Below are 22,173 nucleotides of genomic sequence, written 5' to 3' on the forward strand. Positions count from 1 at the left end.
AGTGGGGATAACAACACTCACGCTGAAGGGCATCTGAGGGTCTACGTGGACCCCAGATGGACGAGACTTCATCGGGCAGTGGTCCTGAATGTTTGGGGGACAGCGGAATCAGCTTGGGAGCTTGAGTGGGTGGAGCATCTGGGGTGCCGGGCCTGGGAGCAATGCCAGCCAGGGGCCAGGAGGCCCCGGGGGGATATGTACTCGTAGCAAGCACCATCCCCTGATCACACTTTGAGAAAATGGTTGTGGGTCTCTAGGGACCGGCAATCACGCCCAGCCCTCCCCCTTCCCCGGACAGCCTTCCTCAGGAACGGTCTCCCTAACTTAGCGCACCTAACTTAGCCACTGCACCACGGGTCCCCTGCAGGGGCACTGAGACAAGGTGGGTGGGGGTGGGATCTCTCCTCTCAGAGTCCCTGGGTCCAAGTAGGCACTTGGGCCGTTGAGATGAGCTCACAGCAGTGGGCGTGGGCTTGAGCAGATGTCGACGACAACACCCCCCAGCCCCCTGCTTGTCCCCTTTCGAGGAAGCTGGTGTGCGTGGAGGTGGGGGGAAATGGGGGTGGGGATTGAACCCAGGTCCTGGATTTCCTGAACCTTGGCCACAGGTTGGAAGAATGACATCTCTCCAATGTGCATGAAATGCCATTGTGAGCCCATTTTGCAGCGGGACCAAAAAAAGCCTCAGGAGGGTGATACGGTGACCAACCAGATAACCTCCGGGACCCCAGGACCCTTGCTCTGTTCTGCCCTCATCCTGGTCCCAGGAGACCTCTGCTCCCATCCTTCCTCATTCAGGCACGCTCAGAGGGAGTGCCCTGGGAGTCAGCCCCCAGTACTGATCACGACCCCACAGATGTCCCTCCCTCCTGGATTCTGGCTTCTGGAACCACCCTCAGAGATCTTGACGGACCACCCCAGGGCCATTCAAGCATTCCCTGGTGCACGAGTGGGCTCCTTCCACTCCTGGTTCTCTCAGGCTGAAACTGGGCGTGCGAAGGGCGGGTATACGCTCTGAATCCACGTGCGTGCGCACACGTTCACAAGGATATGAGGTTTGGGTTTGCGGGCGTCCGTGGGGGCTGGGCGTGTGGGTTCAAAGCATGGATGTGTGGACACGCGTGTGTGTGCTTGTCTGCGCTTGCGTATCTGTGCAAATCACACTGGACACAAGCACGTGGGGTGTGCACATTAATGTGCCTGTGCTGGCATGCACCCGTGTGTGCCTGACGATCATCACGCACGTGCCTGTGTGTGCGTCGGCAGGAGTGAGTCCGTGTGCCTGTGCCCGTGTCTGTGTCTGTGTGGGTGTTCTGTTTGTGCACATGTTTTTGTATGTGTGAATGTGCATTTGTGTGAGGACATACGTGTTTGGTGCGTGTGCGTGTGCGTGTGTGTGTGTGTGTGTGTGTGTAGCTGGATGGGGGGCTGGGAGGGATGGTGCTACTGAGAATTCTCACCCTGTAGGTCCACTCTGCTGTCCCCAGGAAGGAGCTGATAGCTCTGCTCAGTCTTTCCACCTGTCGGCAGCTGGCGGGGGTGGGGTGGAGTTGGGGGGGGGGCGGCTGAGCGGTAGGTCACGTGACCTGGCACAGCTGGGGTGGGGGGAGTCCTCCTCTCTCTTATAAATCCCTTCCCCTCCTCCTCCCCTGCCTCCGTGACCCTGTGACAAGCCTGTCTGCAGGGGAGTGACGGTGAGTCTGTGCCTCTGAACTTCACTTGCCCAGGTTTCTCTCTGGTGAAAAGTTCTGAGCGAGCCTAAGCTTGCAAAATTCACATGTGCCCAGAAAACACTTGGGGGCCTGGCAGAGATGGGGCCCAGAATCTTGCAAATTGTCTCTGGGGCTCCGAGACCCATTACGATCAGGGCACCCTTGTGGCGTAGAAACACAACCTGATACATACATGGGCCTGAATCCCTACTCTGCCACTCCCAGCCATGTGACCTTCTGCAAGTCCCTTGACCTCTCTGAGCATCCTAAGGCGGCAAATAATACCTCCCCTGATACAAGTCGAAAGATTTAGCGACGAGGATGTCTATTCCAGCCTGGTTTACAGCGGCAAAAAGTTGGAAACAGACCCAAATGTCCAACAACAGAATAGGTTAAAGAGAAAACAAAACCCGGGGCACCTGGGTGGCTCAGCTGGTTGAGCATCACATCTGGGCTCAGGTCACGATCTCGCGGTTCACGAGTTCAAGCCCCACATCGGGCTCACTGCTGTCAGCGCTGAGCCCGCTTCAGATCCTCTGTCCTCACCGCCCCCCCCCACCGCCTCTCTCTGCCCCTCCCCCACTTGCACTCTCTCAAAAATAAATAAAACACTTAAAACCGTGAAAGGGTGGTTCCCCCATCGCCAGGAAGTTTTCGCCAGTCACTCCAGAGGATGACATCGCTCTGTGATCAGTTTATTAACCTGGGGATCTTGCTGAGTGAAACAGAGTAGGTAACCATATAGTGTGGGGAGAATGCTCTCTAGTTTCAAAATGAAGACAAAAACGAAAGTCTGGAAGGAAATGTGCCAGATACATCAGCAAGGCGCTTGAGATTCTGGGTGATTCCGTTCTCCTCCCTTTGTTTAGCTGAAGTTTCTAAATTTTCCTCAACGAGCACGGAGCATTGGTCTGATAAAGACAAACGCATGTCAGGGGAAGGAAAGAAAAAGCCAAGCCACCTTGAGTTACTGCCCCACAGTCCACATAAAAGGGCTCTTAGTGTGTGCCCATTCCTTGGTCTCCCTTGTCCCCTCCTGGCCCCTCTGCCCCTGAAGTGGGCAACCCCCCCCCCCCCCGGCTTGGGTGAAAAGGGACCCCGTGCAGGACACTCTTCCATTTACTGGTATCTCCCCCATCTGCCTCTCTAACCCTACAGTGTCTGAGCTGGAAGGGAAGGTAGCAAGCCCTCCCTCCAATCCCCGCTTTTGGAAGTCAGGAAATTGAGGCAACAGGAAGGAGGGACTTGTCTTCAGGTAGTGGCCTCAGGCCTCCGGAATCTCTAGCACTTTCCATCATGCTGCTGCGGATTTACCTGCTGGCGTGGGCACGCCTCGCATCAGAAAGGCAGAGGACCTCGGCCTCAGCTGCTCACTCTCCCTGGGGCACTTCTGTCCTAACAGGGCCTCAGAAGATAACTAGCTTACCAGCCCGCCCATAGTTTTTGCCCGAGGGGGCCTCATTAGGAGCCAGGCTGGAATTTTTCTGACCCACACTGAGGGCGAACAAATGACACAATCATGCATTCGTCAACGGCTTTGAAGGCCTACTGTGCGCCCGGTGTGAGAGGCGGGATATTACATACAGCAGCAGAGCATTAAAGCATCTGGGCTATACTGTGCCCGGCACATAGTAGCTGTGGGGGGGGGGGGGGGAAGATGGCAGCCATTATCATTACCTCCTGGTTCTTAAAAGCACCCCCCCCAGATGCAGAGAGGGCTGTGCACCCATCGAATCCGTGTTATGTGGGACACGTAGACTAGAGAAAAGAATGGCTCCCTTCACTCTCAGCGGCTGAAGGCAGGCACACACACAAAAGAAAACCACACACACAGCACTGAGGGAAAAAAAAGCATTTTTTTTTATTAATCTTTCTTTTTAAAAAAAGTTGATTTTTCGTGTTTTTGTGGTTTTTTTTTTTTTTTAGGTAAACCTCTTTCTGCCTCCCCTCCCTCACTCTGCCCCACCCTCCTCTTAAAAATATAAAAATGTCCAACCCCGGATAACTAGAGTACAATAAATAAACAGTAAACACAAAAACATACTTTATTTGTTTCTTCTTTATACAAAATAAGGAAACTAGAAGCGTTCGACTTCCAAAAAAGTATAATACTGTACATCCTGACGACCCAGCCTCCAGGCCCCGGGCAGGGAGGGTGGTCTGTGGGCCGGAGCCCGGAGATCTTGGCGCCTTGCCCTTGCCGGGGGGGGGGGGGCAGGGTGGGCGAATGTTCCAGTCTGGCCTGGACCCCCGGGCTCACAATAAATGTCCAAGGAAGGAAGAGTGGAGAGACGGTGGCGGGGGGGGTGGAGCGGGGGAGAGGGGGGGGGGGATGGGGGGGGTGTGCCCGGCCCGGGGCTGCGAGGTCCGGACCGCCCCCTTCCTAGAAAGCTGACCTTGATCCTCCAGTTTGGCCACCAGGGGGCGCCCACGCGCAGGCGGATCCTTCGTCCTCCCGGCGACACCCCCCACCCCTCGAGCGCGCTCCTCTCGCCCGCTCGCTCGCTCTCCATCTTCTCTCTTCCTCATTTCGCTCCCTTCCCTCGCCCTCCCTTCCATCTCTCTCTTTTTCTGATCCTCTTGTTTTAAAGACGGGGGAAGCAGAGTGAGAAATAAGGTTACCAAATGCCACTCGGATGGCGGAGAGGGGGGAACGTCAGCCTCGCCGCTGGGCCTCAACCCTCTCTCGGTCCGAAGAGGCGGTGGTGGCGGGGGTCGGGGGAAGTCTAGGGCGTTGCTCGAAATCTCTCGACCCTCCGCAGTATTGACTTTGGTCCCGAGCACCGCTCGCGCCGCCGGGACGGCCCCGCGGGGTGGACACCGGGGCGCCCCCGCGCGCCCCGCCGAGGAGCAGCTGCCGCTGCGCGCGGACGCGAGAGGGAAGCCCTGAGGGCGGCGTGGCGGTTCGGGCGGCTGCGTCCGGGGGCGGCCCGGCTGCGTCCGGGGGCGGCCCGGCCCCGTCGCCTTACCACACGGCGGCCTCGTTGAGCTCGGGGTTGGGATGCGACAGGGGTCCGCTGTAGCCGCTGGCGCCGCTCATGGGGAAGGGCGGGCTGGGCCCGCCGCTGAACACCTCGCCGGGCAGGGGGTGCAGCGCGCCGGGCAGGCCCGGCTCGGGGCTCGGCGTGTCCGGGTGCGAGATCATGTCGGTGAACCTGGGGTTGTCGGCGGCGTGCGGGCCGGCGAGCGGCGGCTCCAGCGCGCCCAGCGGCGTCGAGCCGGGCCCCGACGCCGCCAGGAAGCTCGAGTCGGCCGGGGACTGCGCCTGCGACGGCGGGCCGTGCGCGAAGAAGTCGTAGTTGCCTCCGGGCGCGTAGTAATCGCCTTGGTAGTCTGCGGGAGGGGGCGGGGAGGAGATAGGGACAGGTCAGAGGCGGCCGGGTCGGGAGGAACGCGGACGGACGGGGGGGGGGGGGGGTGGTGGGGGGCGCACACCGACTCAGGTTGGCGAGCCCCGCGGGGAGGCCTGCGGAGACCAAGGGAGAGGGCGGCCGGCGGACAAGGACACAGACACCCCTCCCCCGCCCCCCCCCACACCCGGGACAAGCGTCCCCGAGAGAGACCATGACAGCTGCCCGAAGGCCCAGAGACCCAGGCTGCGAGACACAAGGACCAGAGCCAGAAGCACAGACAGAAAAATATCGTGACTTCAAAGTCAGAGGTTCCCCGACAGACAGAGACAGACAGTGGACACAGAGTCAGTGAACCATCCGAGACGGTGCCTTGGAAGTGAGGAGATCCACCGAGAGCCGGAGACACGGAAATAGCCAGAGACAGGGTCACTGGGAGATGGGCAGTGAACAGTGTGACAGGGGGGCGAAGAGGGGACCCAGGAGGGAGTCCCCAGACTCAGGTGGGAAAAGAGACCCAGAGGCACCAAGCCCAAGGCAGAGACAGAGACCAGGGCGTTCGTCTAGGATGAGCACAGAGAAAGGGATGAGATGGACCGTTGGTTAGAGATACACCGTGAAAAACCCATCAAGAGCCGGGGAGGGGCGGGGGAGGCCAGGAGAGACAGAGGCGCCCACAGACCCGGCAGATGAGTCAGAGACACGGGAGAAGAGTTGGGTGGGAGATGCTGGGGTGGCCAGAGACCAGAGCACCAAATGGTTGAGAGGGGCCGGCGACCTGGGGGGTGGGGGGGGAAGAAGCCGGACCTGGTTCTGGGGAGAGACTCTGCCCGAGCAGCGGAGCAGGGCTGAGGAGTTGGCCTGGGGACCCGGCAACCGGAACTCTGACAGCCCCCGGCACCCCACGGCCCTGGCCGGTGCTTCGCCCCCTCAAACACAGCCCTTGGACCTTCTGGGTGAATGTGGGGGTCCCACCATTTGTGCCGGCCTCACTAGAAGCCCGGAACTTGAAGGAGGGAGGGTATTCGCCTGGTCACGTCCAACGCTTCGTGGGTACTTCAGCGGGAAGGCTGGGGCCTTCAGTCTCACCCCGGGGGGCGGGGGGCGGTTTGCCGGGACACCCAGCTTCGGAAACATTTGGGGACACTGAGTGCTTCTGAGAATCTGGTGATAGCTATGGGCTTTCTCCAGAAAAATGCACACATCGCATTTCCCCCACAAAACCAGGGGGCGCAGGGGCTCCCGGTGACAAGCCCCCCCTGGTTCTCAAGAAAATTGTTTCCGCATCACCTCTCTCACCTCCTTCCAGAACCCCTTCGCTTGGGTCTTTCCAGGCAGCCTCCTCCCCTCCTCCGCCCGTGAAGGTTTGAGGTGCGGGACCCCCACGGAAGGAGCACCTTGTAGCGGCCACCGGTGACAATAACCCGCTTTGTGCGGCGGGAAAACCACCACGCCCCCAAGCCGGGGTTTCCTCTGCACGCCCCCCCCCACCCTCGCCCTCCGTCTTGGGGCGTCTCCGTCGCCGGGGCGAATTCGGGACGTCCCCTGCCGCCGGCTCCCTTCCCTCTCCAAACCCCGAAATCAGTCCAAATGGGGGGAGGGGTGCCCGGAGGCGCGCGGCTTGTCGACGGTTTCGGCAACAGCTAACGCGTTGGCCAATTAACTTTTTAAAGACCGCTCGTTCCATTTTCCCCGAAAGCGAAGAGAAAGGTTGGAAGCGGCGAACTTGGGGCCCCTGAGGGACGGGGATGGGGGCCGGCCGCGGCTCGGGGCGAGCCGGCAAGCCAGCCAGGGCCGCGGCCCCCGCGCGCAGCGCGCCGCCTCCGCCCATATGGCGGCCGGGCCGGAGGTAATTGGAACAAACGCCGTCTGAAAAGGGCACAAAAGCCGCAGCTGGGGCTTTGTCCGCGCTCCCACGGGGAGCCGCCGGCCCCGCCGCCCAGCCCCTTTCTCGCCCGCTGCCGGCCGCCGCCGCCGCCGCCGGGATCTCCCAGCGCGGATTAGGCGGGGCTGCCTCCCTGGGGCTGGGGGGGGGGGGGTGGCGGGGGTCCTGCCCCCCATTCCGGAGAAAGAGGGGCCCGCGTGTCCAGGCCCCCGCCCCATCCAGCAGACGCGCGGGGAGAGGAGGCAGCGGGACCGGTGGGGGCACACGAGTCCTCGGGGAGACCTCGCTTAATTACCCAGGCGGGGAGAAATTCCGGACGGCGCCGCCCCACCATCTCCCTGTGTCGGGCGGAGATCGTGAGCCGAAGGACGCAAAGATAGGTAGAGAGAGTTGGTGACTGAAGACCCCGGGACACCATCCGAGCCGTCCTGGGCGTCTGCAGCCCCCCAGTCAGGGCCCCGCCACCGCAGAGTCTCTCCCCAGAACACAGCCGCCCTATATGCCCACAATTTCTGGCGGCCCTGGCCGGAGGTGAGATCTAACCTCCTAGACCCACAATGTGCAGAAGCCTTCCTTCCTGGGTCGGCCCCGCGTGCCAGGCGCCCACCCGCCGGCCTCGGCATCGCCTCCAAACCCACGTTTCTAAGAAAAGTCACCTCTCCCCAATCTGGGACACCAGCCCCCCCCCACAGGCCTGTGGCACTGAGCAACTCAGCAGAGATGTGTCTGAGGCATCGGCACTCCTGGGGGCTCTCCAAATTCAGAGGCTCAGAAACAAACGGAAGCAGGAGGTGTTTTCCTTGAGCCCAAAGGTTGGGGAAGTGCAGGACCCGGAGTGGATTCCCTAGCACACTGGGGGTCTCAGAAAACCTTGGTGAGGGAGTTGGGAGGGCAGTGGGGGGTTGGAATGGGTCGCCAGGCAAATGCCAAGGAAATGGAGGGGGGGGTGGTGGTGAGGAGACTAGGGAGGAAGAAGAGGAGGGAAGGAAGAAAAGGAGTGACCAGGAGGAGAGTTCACCCAGGCCTTGAACCCGGTAACAGCAACAGCAGAATTCTCTCTGCAAAGTCCAGCTCCTGGCCCCCTGCAGCTCCAAAGACCGGGAGTGGGGAACCGGGTTGGTCCAGTTGTTGTACCTCCAACCCTAATGGCCACTGGCATGCCTGGAGCTGGAGAGTGCGTGGGAGTCCTGCCCAGAGCGCCGGGCCGGCATCCTGGCTGACAGTTCCAGACGCCCAGGGCGCACAGCACAGTCATGGATGGATCCCGACCCCTCCATCCCTACCGCCTGCACTGCCCTCCAGTGCCTGTGTTCCCGCTTGGGCCAGGGACACCAGGCCAAGGGGCAAGGGCAGCACGAAGGCTGAGTGTCCGGCTGGCGCAGGGGGCAGGTGGATTTGTCAGCGCTCGCCTTGGCATGACGCTTGGGGGTGTGTGAGCCTGTGCGTTTCTTTGGGTATATTTGTCATTGAATGTAACTGGGGAGTGGCACCCACCTGTGTGTTCTTGTGTGGGATCATGTGTCTAGATTTGTGTCCACGAGGTCTCTGAACTCCAGTGTGTGTGCAAGGGAGTGTACCCATGAGTCCTGCGTGGGTGCGTGGGTGTTCATCTGTGTGTGTCGCTGTATGGGTGTCTGATTTGGGGTCCAGGAGTAGGAGAGTGCACACGCCTACGTTGCTGTGCGTCTGTTAAGGTGTGTTCGTGATTGTGTATGTACGTCCCCGCGCGAGTAGAAGGGGGGGAGGGCGTCCCTGGCGGCCAACGGCGCCCGGGATCCGGACCTGCGTCCTCAACCCCCAGAACGGCACGGGCCTGGGTGTAGGGCAGCGCGTTCCGAGGTGGGGGGGGGGCCCTTACCTCCGTAGTAGGTGTACGGAGTGGACCCCAACATCTCAGACTCGTCCAAGCGGCCGCCCAGCGGACGCATGCGCCGCGGACTCCGGAAGAAGGCGTGTCTCCGGGCGCCCAGCGCGCTCAGTTGTTTCATCCTGCGTTCTTTGGACCGTCGGTTCTGGAACCACACCTGGGACAGAGCAGGGATTGTGAGCTCTGATCCGGGGTGCCCTCTCCTTCCTGCCCAGGCCGCTCCTTCTGGGTTCTATAGCCTCCTCACCAAGACTGCCCAGGGGCGGGGGCGGGCGGATTAGGCCAGGAGAGGTGGAGAGGGGCTTCGGGGAACCAGCCAAGGGTGAAGGATTTCGCGGACCCGTGGGGCGACTCATAAAGACCTGGGCTTCCTGGTCCTTGGCCCGCCCTCGGCCTGACGGCTTTATAAAGGCCTCCCGCCCTGCACGGCCCTGGTCCCGGCCCCTCGGCTCCCCAGCCGGGCTCTGGCCGTTTGTCTGTCCGCCCGCGCACCGGCGCAGGGAGAGGGCACGTGGAGAACCTTGCCTTCTTCTCCGCTCGGAAATAGGAGAGGAAGGAGGGGGTACCCCAGCGAGGCTTAAAACTCCTTGAACGGGGAGGGGGCGGGATTCCGAGGGGTGAAGTGACCCGCCCCAGATCGCGCCGTCAGGAGGTCAGCGGGGCTTTGCAGAATCTTTCGGTTAGGAGTTTGACCAGCCGGCCCTGCCCTCGGGCACAGAGTCTGCCCTTCGGCAGACCCCAACTCGGCGCACTCTTGGCCAAGGAGGCTGGGCGGGAGGCTCCTGTGGGCCTCCTGGCTCCGGGGCTCCTCTGGGCTGGGAAAGGGCGACCCGGGCCCAGCCGCACCTGGATGACGCGCATGTTGAGGCCGGTCTCCTGCGCCAACTGTTCGCGGATGTGGCGCGTGGGCTTGGGCGTGGCGGCAAAGGCAGCCTTGAGCGTCTCCAGCTGCTTGGCTTTGATGGTGGTGCGCGGGCCGCGCCGCTTCGTGCCCGAGTTCTGCTCCTCGTTCTCGTTGTTGGCCGTCTCCTTGTCCGACGACGTCGAGTTGTCCGTCTCCTTGGGGTCGTCCTGGAGAGGGTCCTGGAGGTCCGGGGACAAACTGCGGTCCGTACAGGATGACACTGCGGGGCGCACAGAGCGGGAAGAGGACCCCGGCGTCAGCGGCGGCCCAAGGTCTCTGCAACCGGGTAGCGGGTTCCCGCCGACCCCCGCGCGCAGCTACCCGCGCCGGGTTCCTCCCCAAGCCTTGCGACAGCCCCTCCCCCAGGGGCCCGGCGCCCGCCCACTCCCTCCAGGCGGGGCCGGCCTTCGGAGAGACCCTTCTCCAGCCCTCTCCAGCACTTTTCGGCTAGGGCCTGGGTGAGGGGCAGGCACGCCCTCTGGGGGAGCCCGGCCTTCGAGGAGGGGGGACCGGGAGGAGGCCACAGAGGCCTTCTCCCCTCTCTCCTTCCTCCAGACCCCACTGACCGTCCTCCCAGAGCGGCCTGAAGTTACCAGGAGCTGAAAAGATTCGGAAAGTGGGGGGAGTCGTGTGGTTCCAAACTGGGGGAGGAGGGCAGCTTGGAAAAGGTCCCTCCGGGGAAGGAGAGCGGGGAAAGAGCCGGGAGTCCGTATCTGGTGGGGACAGACTCCAGATGCTGTCCCCCTTCCCCGCCCCTTCCATTTGCCCCAGAAATGCCTGGTGGGAGCGGAGAGCGCCGAGCCTGGCACAGAACGCACACGGGGAGGTGGGGGGTGGGGGGGTGGTGGCGGTGGGGGGGGCGCAAAGTAGAGAGGGCCGGCCCGTGGCGCCGCAGGGTCTCAGGGCCCCTGGCTGGGCAGGGGAGGAGGGCTCCTACCTGAGTTGAGGCTGCCCTCCTTGAGGCTGGAGGAGCTCAGGTAGTCATCCTTGCACACGAACTTGTTCTCGTCAATGACGTAGAGCTCCTCGCCCGTGGACAGCTGCTTGTTGCATACCATGCAGGTGAAGCAGTTGAGATGGAACACTTTGCCGCGGGCCTTGCGCACCAGGTCGCTGGGCGAGATGCCTTGCCCACAGCCCGCACACTTAGTGCCAAAGCGCCTGCGGAACGCAACGTGGCCTGTCACCTCGGAGCAGCCCGGCGTCCCATTCCCTCGAGCCCCTGACTTCTTCCCACGCGCCCTAGCTTCTCAGAAGCCCCCCCCCCCCCGCCCCGTCCACATCTGTCAAACGAGACCCCAATCCTATGCTGTCCGACTAGCGCAAGAGAGATGAGACAAATGTCCCGGGCTGTTCTTGGGGCTGCGACTGTCGCGTGCCTTGTTCAGGTTTATCCACACACCACCCGGCTCGGAGCCTTGAGCCAAACACAGGCCAGAGCACCCCGAGATGCCAGCCCCGTCCCTGCCAGATCCGCCCCGGCTGCTCTCCTGAGGCAAACTTGGATCTCCAAGTTAGGAGGCATTTTAAGCCCGGCAAGCCAGGTTTGGACCACCTCTTCCTTTGCCTCCTGGATGCTTTTCCAGCCTGCTGGGGCCCGGGTAAGGCCAGACGGGCCCGGATGGCAGGTCCTATCAACGGGGTGGGGAGCTCTTCGGGGCTGGACCCGAGCAAGGAGGAAGGGACCTTTAGCTGACTCCCAGTGCCACTGGCGCTGGAGGCCTTCCAGTCCGGGATCACTCTGGGACCCGCTGGAGCCAGTTGGGAGCCTGTGGACGGCAGGGCCTCAGAGCGATGGTCTCCGGAAAGCAGGGATCGGGTCTCCCCCGCCCCTCCCTGTCCCCAATCTCTGGCCCTGGCAGGAACTGGGAGAATGTAACCAGAAGGCAATCCTCAACCTGCACGGCCAGTACACAGGATCTCTCAAACCCCCCCTTTCCCGCGTTCCTGATCTAAATCCTTTTCTTTCTTCCTTGAGCGCTTGGAGAAGGCCAGCCTCCCCCCAAAATGGGTGGTGCAGGCCAGCACTGGGAGGGGGGAGGTGTGGGTCGAGGGGGAGAGTGAGGACCCAGGACTTTGGGGCCCCCCATCGACTCATACCCACGTCTCTAAACAGGGCGAATTTGGGTGACGTTGATGTAGTGAGGGCATTAGAAGCCATAAGTCACTTTTGGCCTTATCCGGCAGCGTAATTGGCCATATGCACCTTATCAAAAATCATTAGGCACTTTGCAAGCACCACCACATTAGGGGCCTCAGGCCTCCGGAGCCAGGGAGCTGACACGTGTAAAGCCGAGGCTGACATTCTCTCCCGTTCAAATTCCCTGGTGCCTGGCTGCTGGGGCCGGAGAACAGCCTTTCTCCGCGGTGTTAATCACGCCCCCCCTTCCCTTGGTGCCCGGGAATTCGCACGCACAAAGCCGGCTCTGGGCGCCTGGCGGAAGCAGGCAGGGCTGAGCTGCCGAAAACCCCACAGCCTTTCAGGTCCTCCCCTGGCATTTCCCAGCTGGGGAAACTGAGGCCCAGAAAAGTGATCCGTGGGCGGCAAAGGGAGGTGACACATCGCAGACTGGACCCTGGAGGTCCTGATTCTCAGCTTCCATTTCGTTTGGACATTTCAACGCGGGAGAAAATGTTTAAGGAGTTGGGGGTGGGGTGGGGGCAAGGAGGAGAAGGTTCCCTCCCTCCGTCATCAGAGGAGATCTTCCTGACTGAGTCCCCTCGGAGTTGGGAAGTTTCGGCTTGTCCAGGAGGGCTCTGGGGCCCTGGCCTGCGGGAGGTCAGCCCCTGGGCTCCCGCACTCTGCCGGCCGGAAGAAGCCTCCAGCAGTCCCTAACTTAGGCAAAAATTCTTCCTCTCTCAGAACCGGGCCTGAACTTCCACCCTGGGGTCGCAGCTGCGGGGAAGGGGCAGAGATGACTGGCGAGCAAGTTTCTCAGGGCTTCTCCGCCCTGCCCCACCGCGGCTCCAGGCCGGGCTGGAGGAGCGAACTAGAGACAGCGAAGCAGCGTTCTTCTGACTCCGCCCGGACCAAGGGCAGGAGGAGAGCAGTGGGCTGCCCCGCTTCCCGTTTAAGGTTGGGAGCCCAAGGAGGCTGCTTTGGCGGTCTCCCCTTGCCCGGGCGCCCCAGAGGAGCGCGCGCAGGGCGGGCGCGCAGGCAGCAGGGCGGTGCGGCCTCTTACCTGAAGAAGTCATTTTTGCAGTAGAGCTTGCCCTCGCGCGAGAAGCACTTCTCCGAGAGGTTCGTCTTGCACTCGCAGCACTGAACGCATTTGATGTGCCACGCGCGGTCCAGCACGTTCAGCAGAAAGCGGTCGAGGATGGGCCGTTCGCAGCCGGCACAGTGCACCATCATAGCGCCCCGGCGGCTCGGGCCGCCCTGCCCTCCCTTTGGGCCCCCGGCCCTCGGGCCCCCGGGCCCCGCTGCTGCGCTCCGCCTCTTATCTCGGCCGCCGCCGGGCGAGTCCGGTCCGGACCAAGACTCAGCCGGTCAAGTCCTTGGATGATCGCCGGCCTGGCGCTGGGCTGCCGGGGGTGGGGTGGGGAGGGGTGGCCTTCACAGCCTCATGCCCCGGGCCGCGCGCCCCAGTGCTGGCTCCCGGCTCCCCCAGGTGTCTCGGGTGGCGAATGGCCTCGGCGCTGCGGAGCGGCTTTCCCCGGTGGCGGAGGCGCCGGCACTTTCCCCCACTTTCAAGCCGTCCCGATCCTCATCTTTGTCTGGCCGCCGCCTAATTCGCGCATCCTTATTCAGATTTGGTGACGTGGCGCGGCACGTAGGGGGCCCGGCGGCCAATGGGCGCGCGGTGGCCATGGCAACCTCTTAAATTTATAGCATATCTAAATTGGCTACAGCGTTGCGGTCCGGACAGAGCAAAAAAAACAAGGCATCAGTATTGTTGAGTATTAGCTTGTACCTGGTTCGGAGGCTAAGTAAGTATTACCTTCCAGTTTGGGGCTGGGGGCGCGGGCCGCGCGATCTCAAAACCGCATCTCCCTTCCTCTGTCTTCTCATAAATATTTGGGGGCCAGGATTCCAAGGCCTGGCGCGAGAGGGACCCCTGCCCCATTCGCCATCCCCGGAACTTGCAGAAGTTGCCCGAGGCCCGGAGCGCGCTCTGCGTCCACCCCTCCTCGTTCCCAGTCCAGCACGCCCAGATTGGACTCCCTCGTCCCAGAGTCCCTGGGGTCTGCGCCCTGGAGCTGAGACAGCGCGGTTCACGGGGCTCCCCGAGCCGGGCGGCTTCTTTTGTCACAGACGGAGCTGGGGCCCTGCCCGGCCTTTCTCATGGACCGAGAGACCGAGAGAGAGAGAGAGAGAGAGAGCGAGAGAGAGAGCGCGAATGTGCGAGCGAGAGAGCAAGCGGGAGCGCCAGCCGCGCCGCGCCGTTTGGGTATCTTTCCCCGCGCAGGCCCCAAAACTAGGTGGAGCGGGGCGGGGGGGGGGGGGGGGAGGGGGAGTGGGTCATCTGGCCTGGTCCGAGACCCTGGCGTTTCAGGCCTGAGCGCGCCGCCCACGGGTCTCTGGGGGAGAGGTGGGGAGCAGACGACCCAGGGCGGACGGGTCTTTCTGAAGCCAGCTCAGAGGTGGCGTTCACCACGTCTCTTCTCTCCTCGATGCACCTTCCAGATCCCGGCTCAGCCAGTCGGGGCACCGTGGTGAGTAGGTCACGCTTTCGAGGGGTGGGGGCGGAACGCTAGAGATTGTGTGGGCGCTGCTTGTACTTGGCGGCGCGTGCGGGCTGTGTGTACAAGTTGCGTCCAAAGTCGAGGGAAGGAAGAGCGGCTCGGCGGGGAGCCGAGGGTCTGGGGCGTGTGGGGGGCGCTTGCAGGTGTGTGTGTGTGTGTGAAGAGTGAGGGGTGGGTCTGGGGGGTGGGGGGAGAGGCCAGGCCACCTTTCCCAAGGGGCCGACCTGGCGACCCGACTCACCAAGGCCGGGAAGCCTCCGCAGGATTTTTTCCGCCCTGCTCGCCGAAAGTCGCCATTGGCCGACCCGGTAGGTAGGCCCTGGGCTGGGGCCAGAGAAGTGTGTTTGTGCCAAGACTTGGCTGTGAACGTGTGTTTGGCTCATCTACGGAGTTTGTTAGTGTATGTTTGCTGTTTGAGAATTGCATTTTTGCCTCTATTTATAGTTAGCCATTAATCACGTGAATACATTTGGGCATGTGTCTTTTTTGGTGCAAATCTGTGTGTTTGCATTTGTTAATAGTTCTGCGCTGTGTTTTAGTCTGTGTGGTCTTGTTTCTGTCGGGGTGTGCGTGCGTGTGTGTAGGCTGACTCTCAGACACTCAAGCGGGAGGGTGTTTGCACGTGTGAGTGGGCGTGTGGATATTATCGTGTGCGTGTACTAACATTGATGTGTAAGTGGACTTAAAAAAACCTGGAGGTGTGTGTTTGTGCGTGGGTGAGCGTGTGCGTGCCTGAGACGCCATGTGTGTGTGTGTGTGTGTGTGTGACTGAGCTAGGTTGTGTGCACAGAATTTTGTGGGTCTGTGCTTGTATGCCAGTCACTGTGTGTGTGTGTGTGTGTGTGTGTGTGTGTGTGTGTATGGCCTGTTTTTGTTTATGTGACTCCTGTCGGCTTTGGGGGCCCTGTTGTGTGTGTGCTCCTTGTATTACCTTTGTGGATTTGATGGGGGCAGGATTTCTGGATGCCCGTGTTGGGGCATTTGGTGGAGGCACAGAGATGCTTACTTCTCTCTGTTCCTGTCTAGGCTTAGCGCTGTCCCCCAGTCTCTAGGGGAGGCGATCTGGCTGGGGACAGGAGATTGACAGATGCTGGTTGCCAGGTGGGACACTGACCCACAGCTGGGTCTCTGAAAAGAAGTCCCCAAATCGGGTAGCTTCTGCCTGATGGTGCTGTTACTCCAGCCTCTGGCTTGCCCAGGGACAGGTGTCCACACGAGGTAGCAGCGTGGCTGGTTAGAGCCGGGCTCGGCCAGGAGCAAGTGGACCGGCGCTCGCCCGGTCCCCTAGGCCCAGCTGGGAGAGCTCCCAGAGCCCCAAACGAAAACCACAGTTTCTGGCAGCCTGGCTTTGCCCTCCCCGGGCATGAGGGGCCCCAGCCTCCAGCGGGGCAGGGTCCGGGAGGACCAAGAACGCACGAGGAGAGAGGCGCCAGACCGGGAGTGGAGGCCAACTGGGTTGCCTACCCCGCCTTTGTTTCGCTGGGGTTTCTCTCTCCCGCGTTCCCTGCACATCTGCTTTCCTTTCTGTCTCCTTTTCTTTCTTATGTTCAGCCTCTGCTCTCTTTCTGTTTTCGCTTCATCTCTGTTTCTCCATCACTTTCTTGATTTCACTCCGTTTTTATTTTCTCCCCCCTTCTTCTCTGCTGGGCGTCCAAATCCAGCACCGTGCTCAATGCTTCAGTGAACAATTCTCATCGCGCACCGCACAGCTCTTGGGGTGCTGGGAGACTCACATACAGTCATTAAAAGCCCCATCTGACAGCCTTCTGCCCTGTTCTGGACTAAGCACCCCAAACTCACTGTCCTCCAACGCCCCCCCCTCCCCCCGCCCAACTGGGTCCTTGAGAGCCAGGTTACTGTGTCTTCCCAGCCCTGGCTTTGCCAACCCTGCCGGCTGCTGGGTGCTGTGTGCTGGGTTCCATCTGGGACAGACCCACCTGCCCTCACCTCCTGGATATGCTTAAATGCCAGTGCACAGCCAGGCCCCAGCAGCTGTGATAGCAGGCTGGGGAGGTAGCAGGAATCGGGGACGGTCTCAGAGAGCAGTTCTGAGTCTTCCGGAGCCTGGATGTGGTGAGTCACGAGGGGCCGAGTGCCCGTTTGCAGGAGAAGAGAGCTCTGCTTCCAGAAGCCCTGCTCTGGCCTCTGCCTCCTGTAGCTGGGTTTACCCATCCCGTGCAGGACAGAGCCCCCCCCCCGAAGTCACCCTGGGGGCCTCAGCCCAGCCCAGCCCCAGTCCAGAACCTCCATGCCCCAGCCCCACCGCAGGAAAGCCTGCTTGGCCTTTACCAGCCTTCCACCTTCCAGGGCGCACAGCATCCGAAAAACGCCGGCAGACCAACTATTAGACGAATTATCCCGCCCTAACAGCGCTAACAGATGGCGACCAGGCAGCGAAATCCGCTCCTATATGTAACTAATAAACCGCTTGTGTCTTAACAGGGTAATGCATGGAGACGCAGTGTCACTTATACAAGATGTTGATGGAATTTACTATATAAAAATCTTCCTCCTAGACTAAAGAGTATCAACATTACAACTCGACAGACGGCGGCGGGATAAGTAAAACAGACAAAAGACAAGCAAGATAATAATCTGTTTCCAATCACTTAAGCCCTGTAGAGTTAGTAATATGCGGTTTGCATATTCCCCCTTGAGTTCGGTAATTAATTACCGGCGAAGAGGCACACACCCGCCCGGGGTGGGAGTTTGGAGGCGCGCTGAGCTGGGGCTTGGGGTGCTTCTTCCTTGTCTTCTCCAGCCGGGGACTCGGGGCGGCGGCCGCAATGGGGACTCTTCGCGAATTTGGAGCCGGCCTCCCCGCAGGCTAAGGAGAATTTTCAGTCGCGCCTCCCTAACTCCCTGGAAGCTCTCTTGCCTGGGGTGGGGCGGGTGGGTGGTTCTGCCGGCCAGCAGGAACCTGGAGCTTTTGTGGCGGCCGGAATATCTCCTTTCGCTCCTCCGAAGGCATCCCCTCCCCTTGAGTGGTCCGGAGCGGCTTGCTTTCTTGGGGGACGCGCGCTCTGAGGGAACCCGAAGGGTGCGCCCTTCTTTGGCTTCTCCGCGCGGCATCTTGGGCGGCGCTGCCGGTCCGCTCGCGACTTCGTTCATTACCTCCCCCCCAACGCCCCCCCAGCCAAACGCATTCTCCGCATCCACCCCCCCCCCACCCCGCCCCCAAGAGCCGGCGCGGGCTTTAACATTAAACAAACGCAGCGAGCTCCTCAGAGCTGCGCTCTCGGCCGGGTCTGCGCGGCGGCGGCGGCGTTACAAATTGTAAATTTAAATTGCTCGCCGGATTCATTACTTCCCCTCTTTGATTTCAGCCAGCCGTGAAAAATTATACTGGTGTACCACTGAGAAACTGTTTTGCCGCAAAGAGCCCGCGCCTAATCACTGGCTTTCTCCCTCCGACAAAAGTGTAATTATTTTGTTTGGGGTGTAAATATAGGCCGCGCCGCGCACACACACTCAGCGTCCCGCCGCGCCGCCTCGCTCTGCCCGCCGCTGCGCGCAATCGGCCCCCGAGTAAGAGCGGGCGTGGAGGCTGGGCCCTGACGCCCGGAGGCCTGAGAAGAGCGCCTGGTTTGGCGCTCCGGAGAGACCCAGAGAGCCGAGCTGGCCGGCCGGGTCTCCAACCTCTATCCTCGGGAGTTCGAGTTCGCCCGAGGACGCCCGGAACGTGTGCGCCCTGGCTGGCCCGGGTGGACGCTGGTGGAGTGCGATGACTAGGTCAGGGCTCCGGCGCAGGCCTGGATATCCGCACAGGGATGCAGAATGTGGGGGTGGACGAACCTTCCGGGAGCCCCAGGGGGTGGCCACCTGGGGGCAGCCCCGAGTCCAGGCAGGGACAGTATCTGGGCCTGGGCGTCCCCAAGAGTGCCGGGACATAGGCGGAACCCTGGAGGACAGGGGCGATGAGGCCGGTGTGCCCCTAACGCTCTGCCTTGGACTGCTTGGTTTCCAGAACATCTCTGCGGGGTGCGGGGCCTTCCTGTCAGTTGAATTGCGCATGGCTTAATTAACGGTCTCGTTAACTGGGCAGGCCCGACCTGGAACGTTTAATCAAAAAGGCAGGGAATCCCTCTGTTTCCTTCCTTCCTTCCTCCCTCCCTCCCTTCCTTTCTCCCTCCCTTCCTTCCTCCCTCCCTTCCTCCCTTTCTCCCTCCCTCCCTCCTTCCCTCCCTCCCTTCCTTCCTTCCTCCCTTCCTCCCTCCATCCCTTCCTTCCTTCCTTCCTTCCTTCCTTCCTTCCTTCCTCCCTCCCTCCCCTCTATCCATTCAACAATGGCACTCTTCCTCAAGCCCCCTCCCTCCCCTGAGTTCCCTTGCCAGAGCCTGCAAGGGTGGCTCTTGAGTCTGAACTCAACCCCAGTCTAGTATCTGCTTGGGACTTTGAGGGGCCCGAGAGGGGCAAGTCAGCAGGGGTTGGGCAACACTGTCACGTTGGGTAGCTTTGGGACGGACTCGGGGGCCAGAAGACTGTGGTCAGCTTCACGGGGTGGAGAGTCGGGTGGCCGGTGCAGGTCAGTTCTCAGCCTTACCAGGCGCTGGGGAGCAGGCCTGGCAACTCTGGGAGGGAGCAGGTGGGGAGGTCAGCGGCTGAGCACCGCTTCGGGTTCTGGGAGATCCAGTCCCAAAGCGCGAGTGCGAGTGCTTGTGAGTGCTGGCCAGCTTAGAGACCCCGACAGTGGTGCGGTGGGGGCAGGGAATGGTGGCCCCTCTCTCCTTCCTGCAAGCCCCTCTCCTGGAACACACCCTTCGGGAGTCTCTACTTGCCCAGCAAGCTCCTGCAGCCTGTATTCCGAGATTGGGCGCTGCGATACAGGGCAGGACTCAGGCTCCATTCGTTGGGAGGCCACCGGTTGGGGCTGATTTCCCGGAACCAGAAGGGGACCCGAGGAAGACAGAAAAAAAGGTGCAAGCCAGCCCCCCAACCCTTGAGGAAAACACTGAACCTTTTGTTCAGAGAGGGGAAACTCTGCCCTTTGCACTTGGTGCTGAGCTGCGGGCTGCCCCAACGCTGCCCGCCGAAGCGCATCTCCCGGGCAGCCAGATAAGACGACGGTCGGAGCTGAGAACGGCTGGGATCCTCCTCAGCCTCGCCCTGGCGGTTAGGCCTGGAGGCCAGCCCCAGCCGTAGGGCGTCGGAGGGCCGGCAGCGCTGAGGGATCGGGCTGTGGCCACGGCTTCCCTGGCCCCATTGAGCGTATCTGAAGGTGGAGACCAGCTGCGGGACTGAGGGAGCCGTTTGGAAGGAGGTGCCTGCAGCCTCCGCCATCTCTGGAGCACAAACGAGAGAGCTTTCTGTGGACTCTAACCTTCCGATTTAGGACCCCCTACACTTTCTGGTTACCCTTGAACCAGCGAGTCTGCGTTTGAGCCCGGATCTTGCTTTCTCTTTCTTTCCTCTTGGTCTTTTTCGCGGTCTCCATAACATCCCTCCCGCCCTTCTCTCCCCGTTCTATCCCACCTCCTCTCCCCGCCCCTCCCTACCCCACCTCCTTTTTGTTAGCCTCATATGGGTTCCTTTAGAATCCGCCCGACTTTGGCAGCCTCGCGCTGTGTGTGTGCGTGCGCGCGCGCGTGTATTTCTCGGCTGCTAATGATTGTGTGTTGATAGAGTAAAGCAGTGGCCTCATTAGCCTTTGTTTAGAAGGTGTTAAAAGGGAAATCTGCATCGGAAAGCGGTGGTTTACACCGCAGCCGGGCTGAACGACGCACGGGAGCGGGCGGGGTGGGGGGCGTCCTCCCCCCAACCCCCGCCCCAGGCGTCGGATCTCGGGAGGGGGGAGGGGCCCAGGGAAAGCGACCCCCCCCTTCCTCCCAAGGCGAGTATGTTTACCCCGCTGAGCGCCCTTCTGCTCCACGGGGACCTCAGCGGGGATGCGCTTTCTCTAAAACTCCTTTGAGCTGCCCAACGGTGTGCGGTGGCCTTTCTCCTCCAGGTTTCTTGGGGGGAGGAGGAGGGGAGGGACAGAATGCTGTTTAAAAAAAAAAATCCAGGAATTTTTTTTTCCCCCTGAAGGGGATGGTGAAGCATCTTATTTTGGAGGCGAATTCCAATCCGTCTACAGTGGCTGGACTGGGCTCGGGGTCTTCTGGCTGGTTGGTTTGTGGTGATATCTCTGTGCTCCAGACGCTGGTGTGGGGGCCCTAAGCTTCAGATCTGCAAGGATCCACTTTCTTTCCTCCTAACATATTTGCGGACTGCCAAAGGAAGTCCTCCTTGTGCAGGAGGCTCATTCTTAAACTTTCCTCGTCTCTACCCCCACCCTAGGGCTCCACTTGGGGAACAAATTCTATGAGAACAAATGGTGGCTTGGCTGGTCGACTTCTCTGAAGCTTGGCAAAAGCGCAGAACTTTAGTGACCCTAGGCTACATTCTGTGTGTGTGTGTGTGTGTGTGTGTGTGTGTATGTGTGTGTTAGGATTTGGAGAATGAGTGTCACATGCACGGCATCTCCTACTCCCTCCGGGAAGCAAGGTTTGAGGCAGAGGAGAACATGAGGAGTTCTTTTTATCCTGGATCCTACGAAAGGGCCCAGAAAAAAAAAGTATTTTGAGCAGCCTCTGTGGGTGATGCTTGTTGAACTCAGAGCCAGATTCTTTCTTTGGCGAAAGGGAGAAAAATGAGGCTGATTTCGTGTGGTGGGATGTATAGTTTCTGAACACAACATAATCCATTGCTTTCTGCCAGGCTTAGGTTGAATCAGAAGAAACCCTTTCTCATCTTTCTGGCTCCTGTCTCCCAGTGGTGGTTTTCCTGGATTTGATGCTGTGGGTCTTGGGCCAAGCTCAGCTGGTCTGGGCGTCCTTGTGTGTCCACAGCTCGGGACGCGCATCAGCGAACCGTTCGACATCGCCGCCTTTTTTTTTTTTTTTTTTTTTTTTTTTTTTTTTTTTTTTAGTCAAAGGCTAGGCGTTGTCTGGGGACAGATGTGGGGGTCTAGGACCTGGGACAGTGACAGCAAAACGAATTCCAAACCCAATTTGAACTCACCACGGAGACACCCCAGCCCCCAACACCATGTAGACAGAAGCGAGGTTCCTGGCGAAGCCAAGTTAATATCAGCCGCCGTGATATGGTGGGATGGCATCAGGGCCGAGTTCGGAAGATACGGGGAGGGGATAGGAAAATCCCTCCCTCTCCCCCACGCTCCCTCTCTCTCTCCGAAGCAGGTTTGGTGGAGAAGGCAGCAGGTGCACCAGCGGTCGCTACCTCGCTAAGCGCGGGCCCGGAGTTTGGACCAAGACAAAGACGGGAGCTGTCCGCGGTGCTGAACCTGCCGCGCCGCCAAGGGGGCAAACGGGCTCCTGTAACCTGCCCTCTCCTCCTTCACTCCCTCCTTCCACCTTCCCTTTACCCTGTGATTTTCGCCCTCTCCTGCGTTTGTTTCCCCCGCTTTGTCTTTCCTTAGCACCCGCGTCCTGTACACAGGTATATCTATCAAAGAACAAAACAACTGACTAAATATGGTGTCCTTTCCTTTCTTCCCAAATAAACGATGTAAGAAAGGTGTATTTTAAGTGTACTCTTAAATAGATACAAGTAGGTATCGCTAACCCCAACGAAGTGGAAACTCATGCTTAAAACAATAGAACTGGGCAATAGCGGAGGCCATGAATCTGCCTCTTGATTTATTCTGAAGAAGAGGCGAGGGGTTTAGATATTTTAGTTTCAGGAAAATCATATCCTTGGCATCTTAACTTTTGGGTTCAAAAATATAAGAGCTGGAGAGGATTGGCAGTCAAATATGAAAGTGAACA

General features: G+C 60.4%; 1 protein-coding gene and 1 long non-coding RNA gene across 2 annotated transcripts; one reads left to right on the forward strand and one right to left on the reverse strand.

Moving 5' to 3' along the window:
• Nucleotides 1-4,649: 4,649 nt before the first annotated feature.
• LHX5 (LIM homeobox 5) lies at nucleotides 4,650-13,445 on the reverse strand. Its single transcript, XM_086683321.1, has 5 exons — nucleotides 12,901-13,445; nucleotides 10,656-10,879; nucleotides 9,661-9,938; nucleotides 8,806-8,971; nucleotides 4,650-5,045 (listed from the first exon to the last, which is right to left on the reverse strand). Exons 1-5 carry the CDS (start codon nucleotides 13,071-13,073, stop codon nucleotides 4,678-4,680), a joined length of 1,209 nt encoding a protein of 402 aa, XP_086539447.1. The 5' UTR covers nucleotides 13,074-13,445; the 3' UTR covers nucleotides 4,650-4,677.
• A 132-nt stretch (nucleotides 13,446-13,577) lies between these two features.
• LOC147575299 (uncharacterized) lies at nucleotides 13,578-21,927 on the forward strand. Its single transcript, XR_015242243.1, has 2 exons — nucleotides 13,578-13,648; nucleotides 21,586-21,927. It is a non-coding gene; the product is annotated as an uncharacterized LOC147575299 (long non-coding RNA).
• Nucleotides 21,928-22,173: the final 246 nt, after the last annotated feature.

The sequence above is a fragment of the Puma concolor genome, chromosome D3, assembly GCF_028749965.1.
Source record: "Puma concolor isolate L17-30 chromosome D3, mPumCon1.1.hap2, whole genome shotgun sequence".
NCBI lineage: Eukaryota > Metazoa > Chordata > Mammalia > Carnivora > Felidae > Puma > Puma concolor.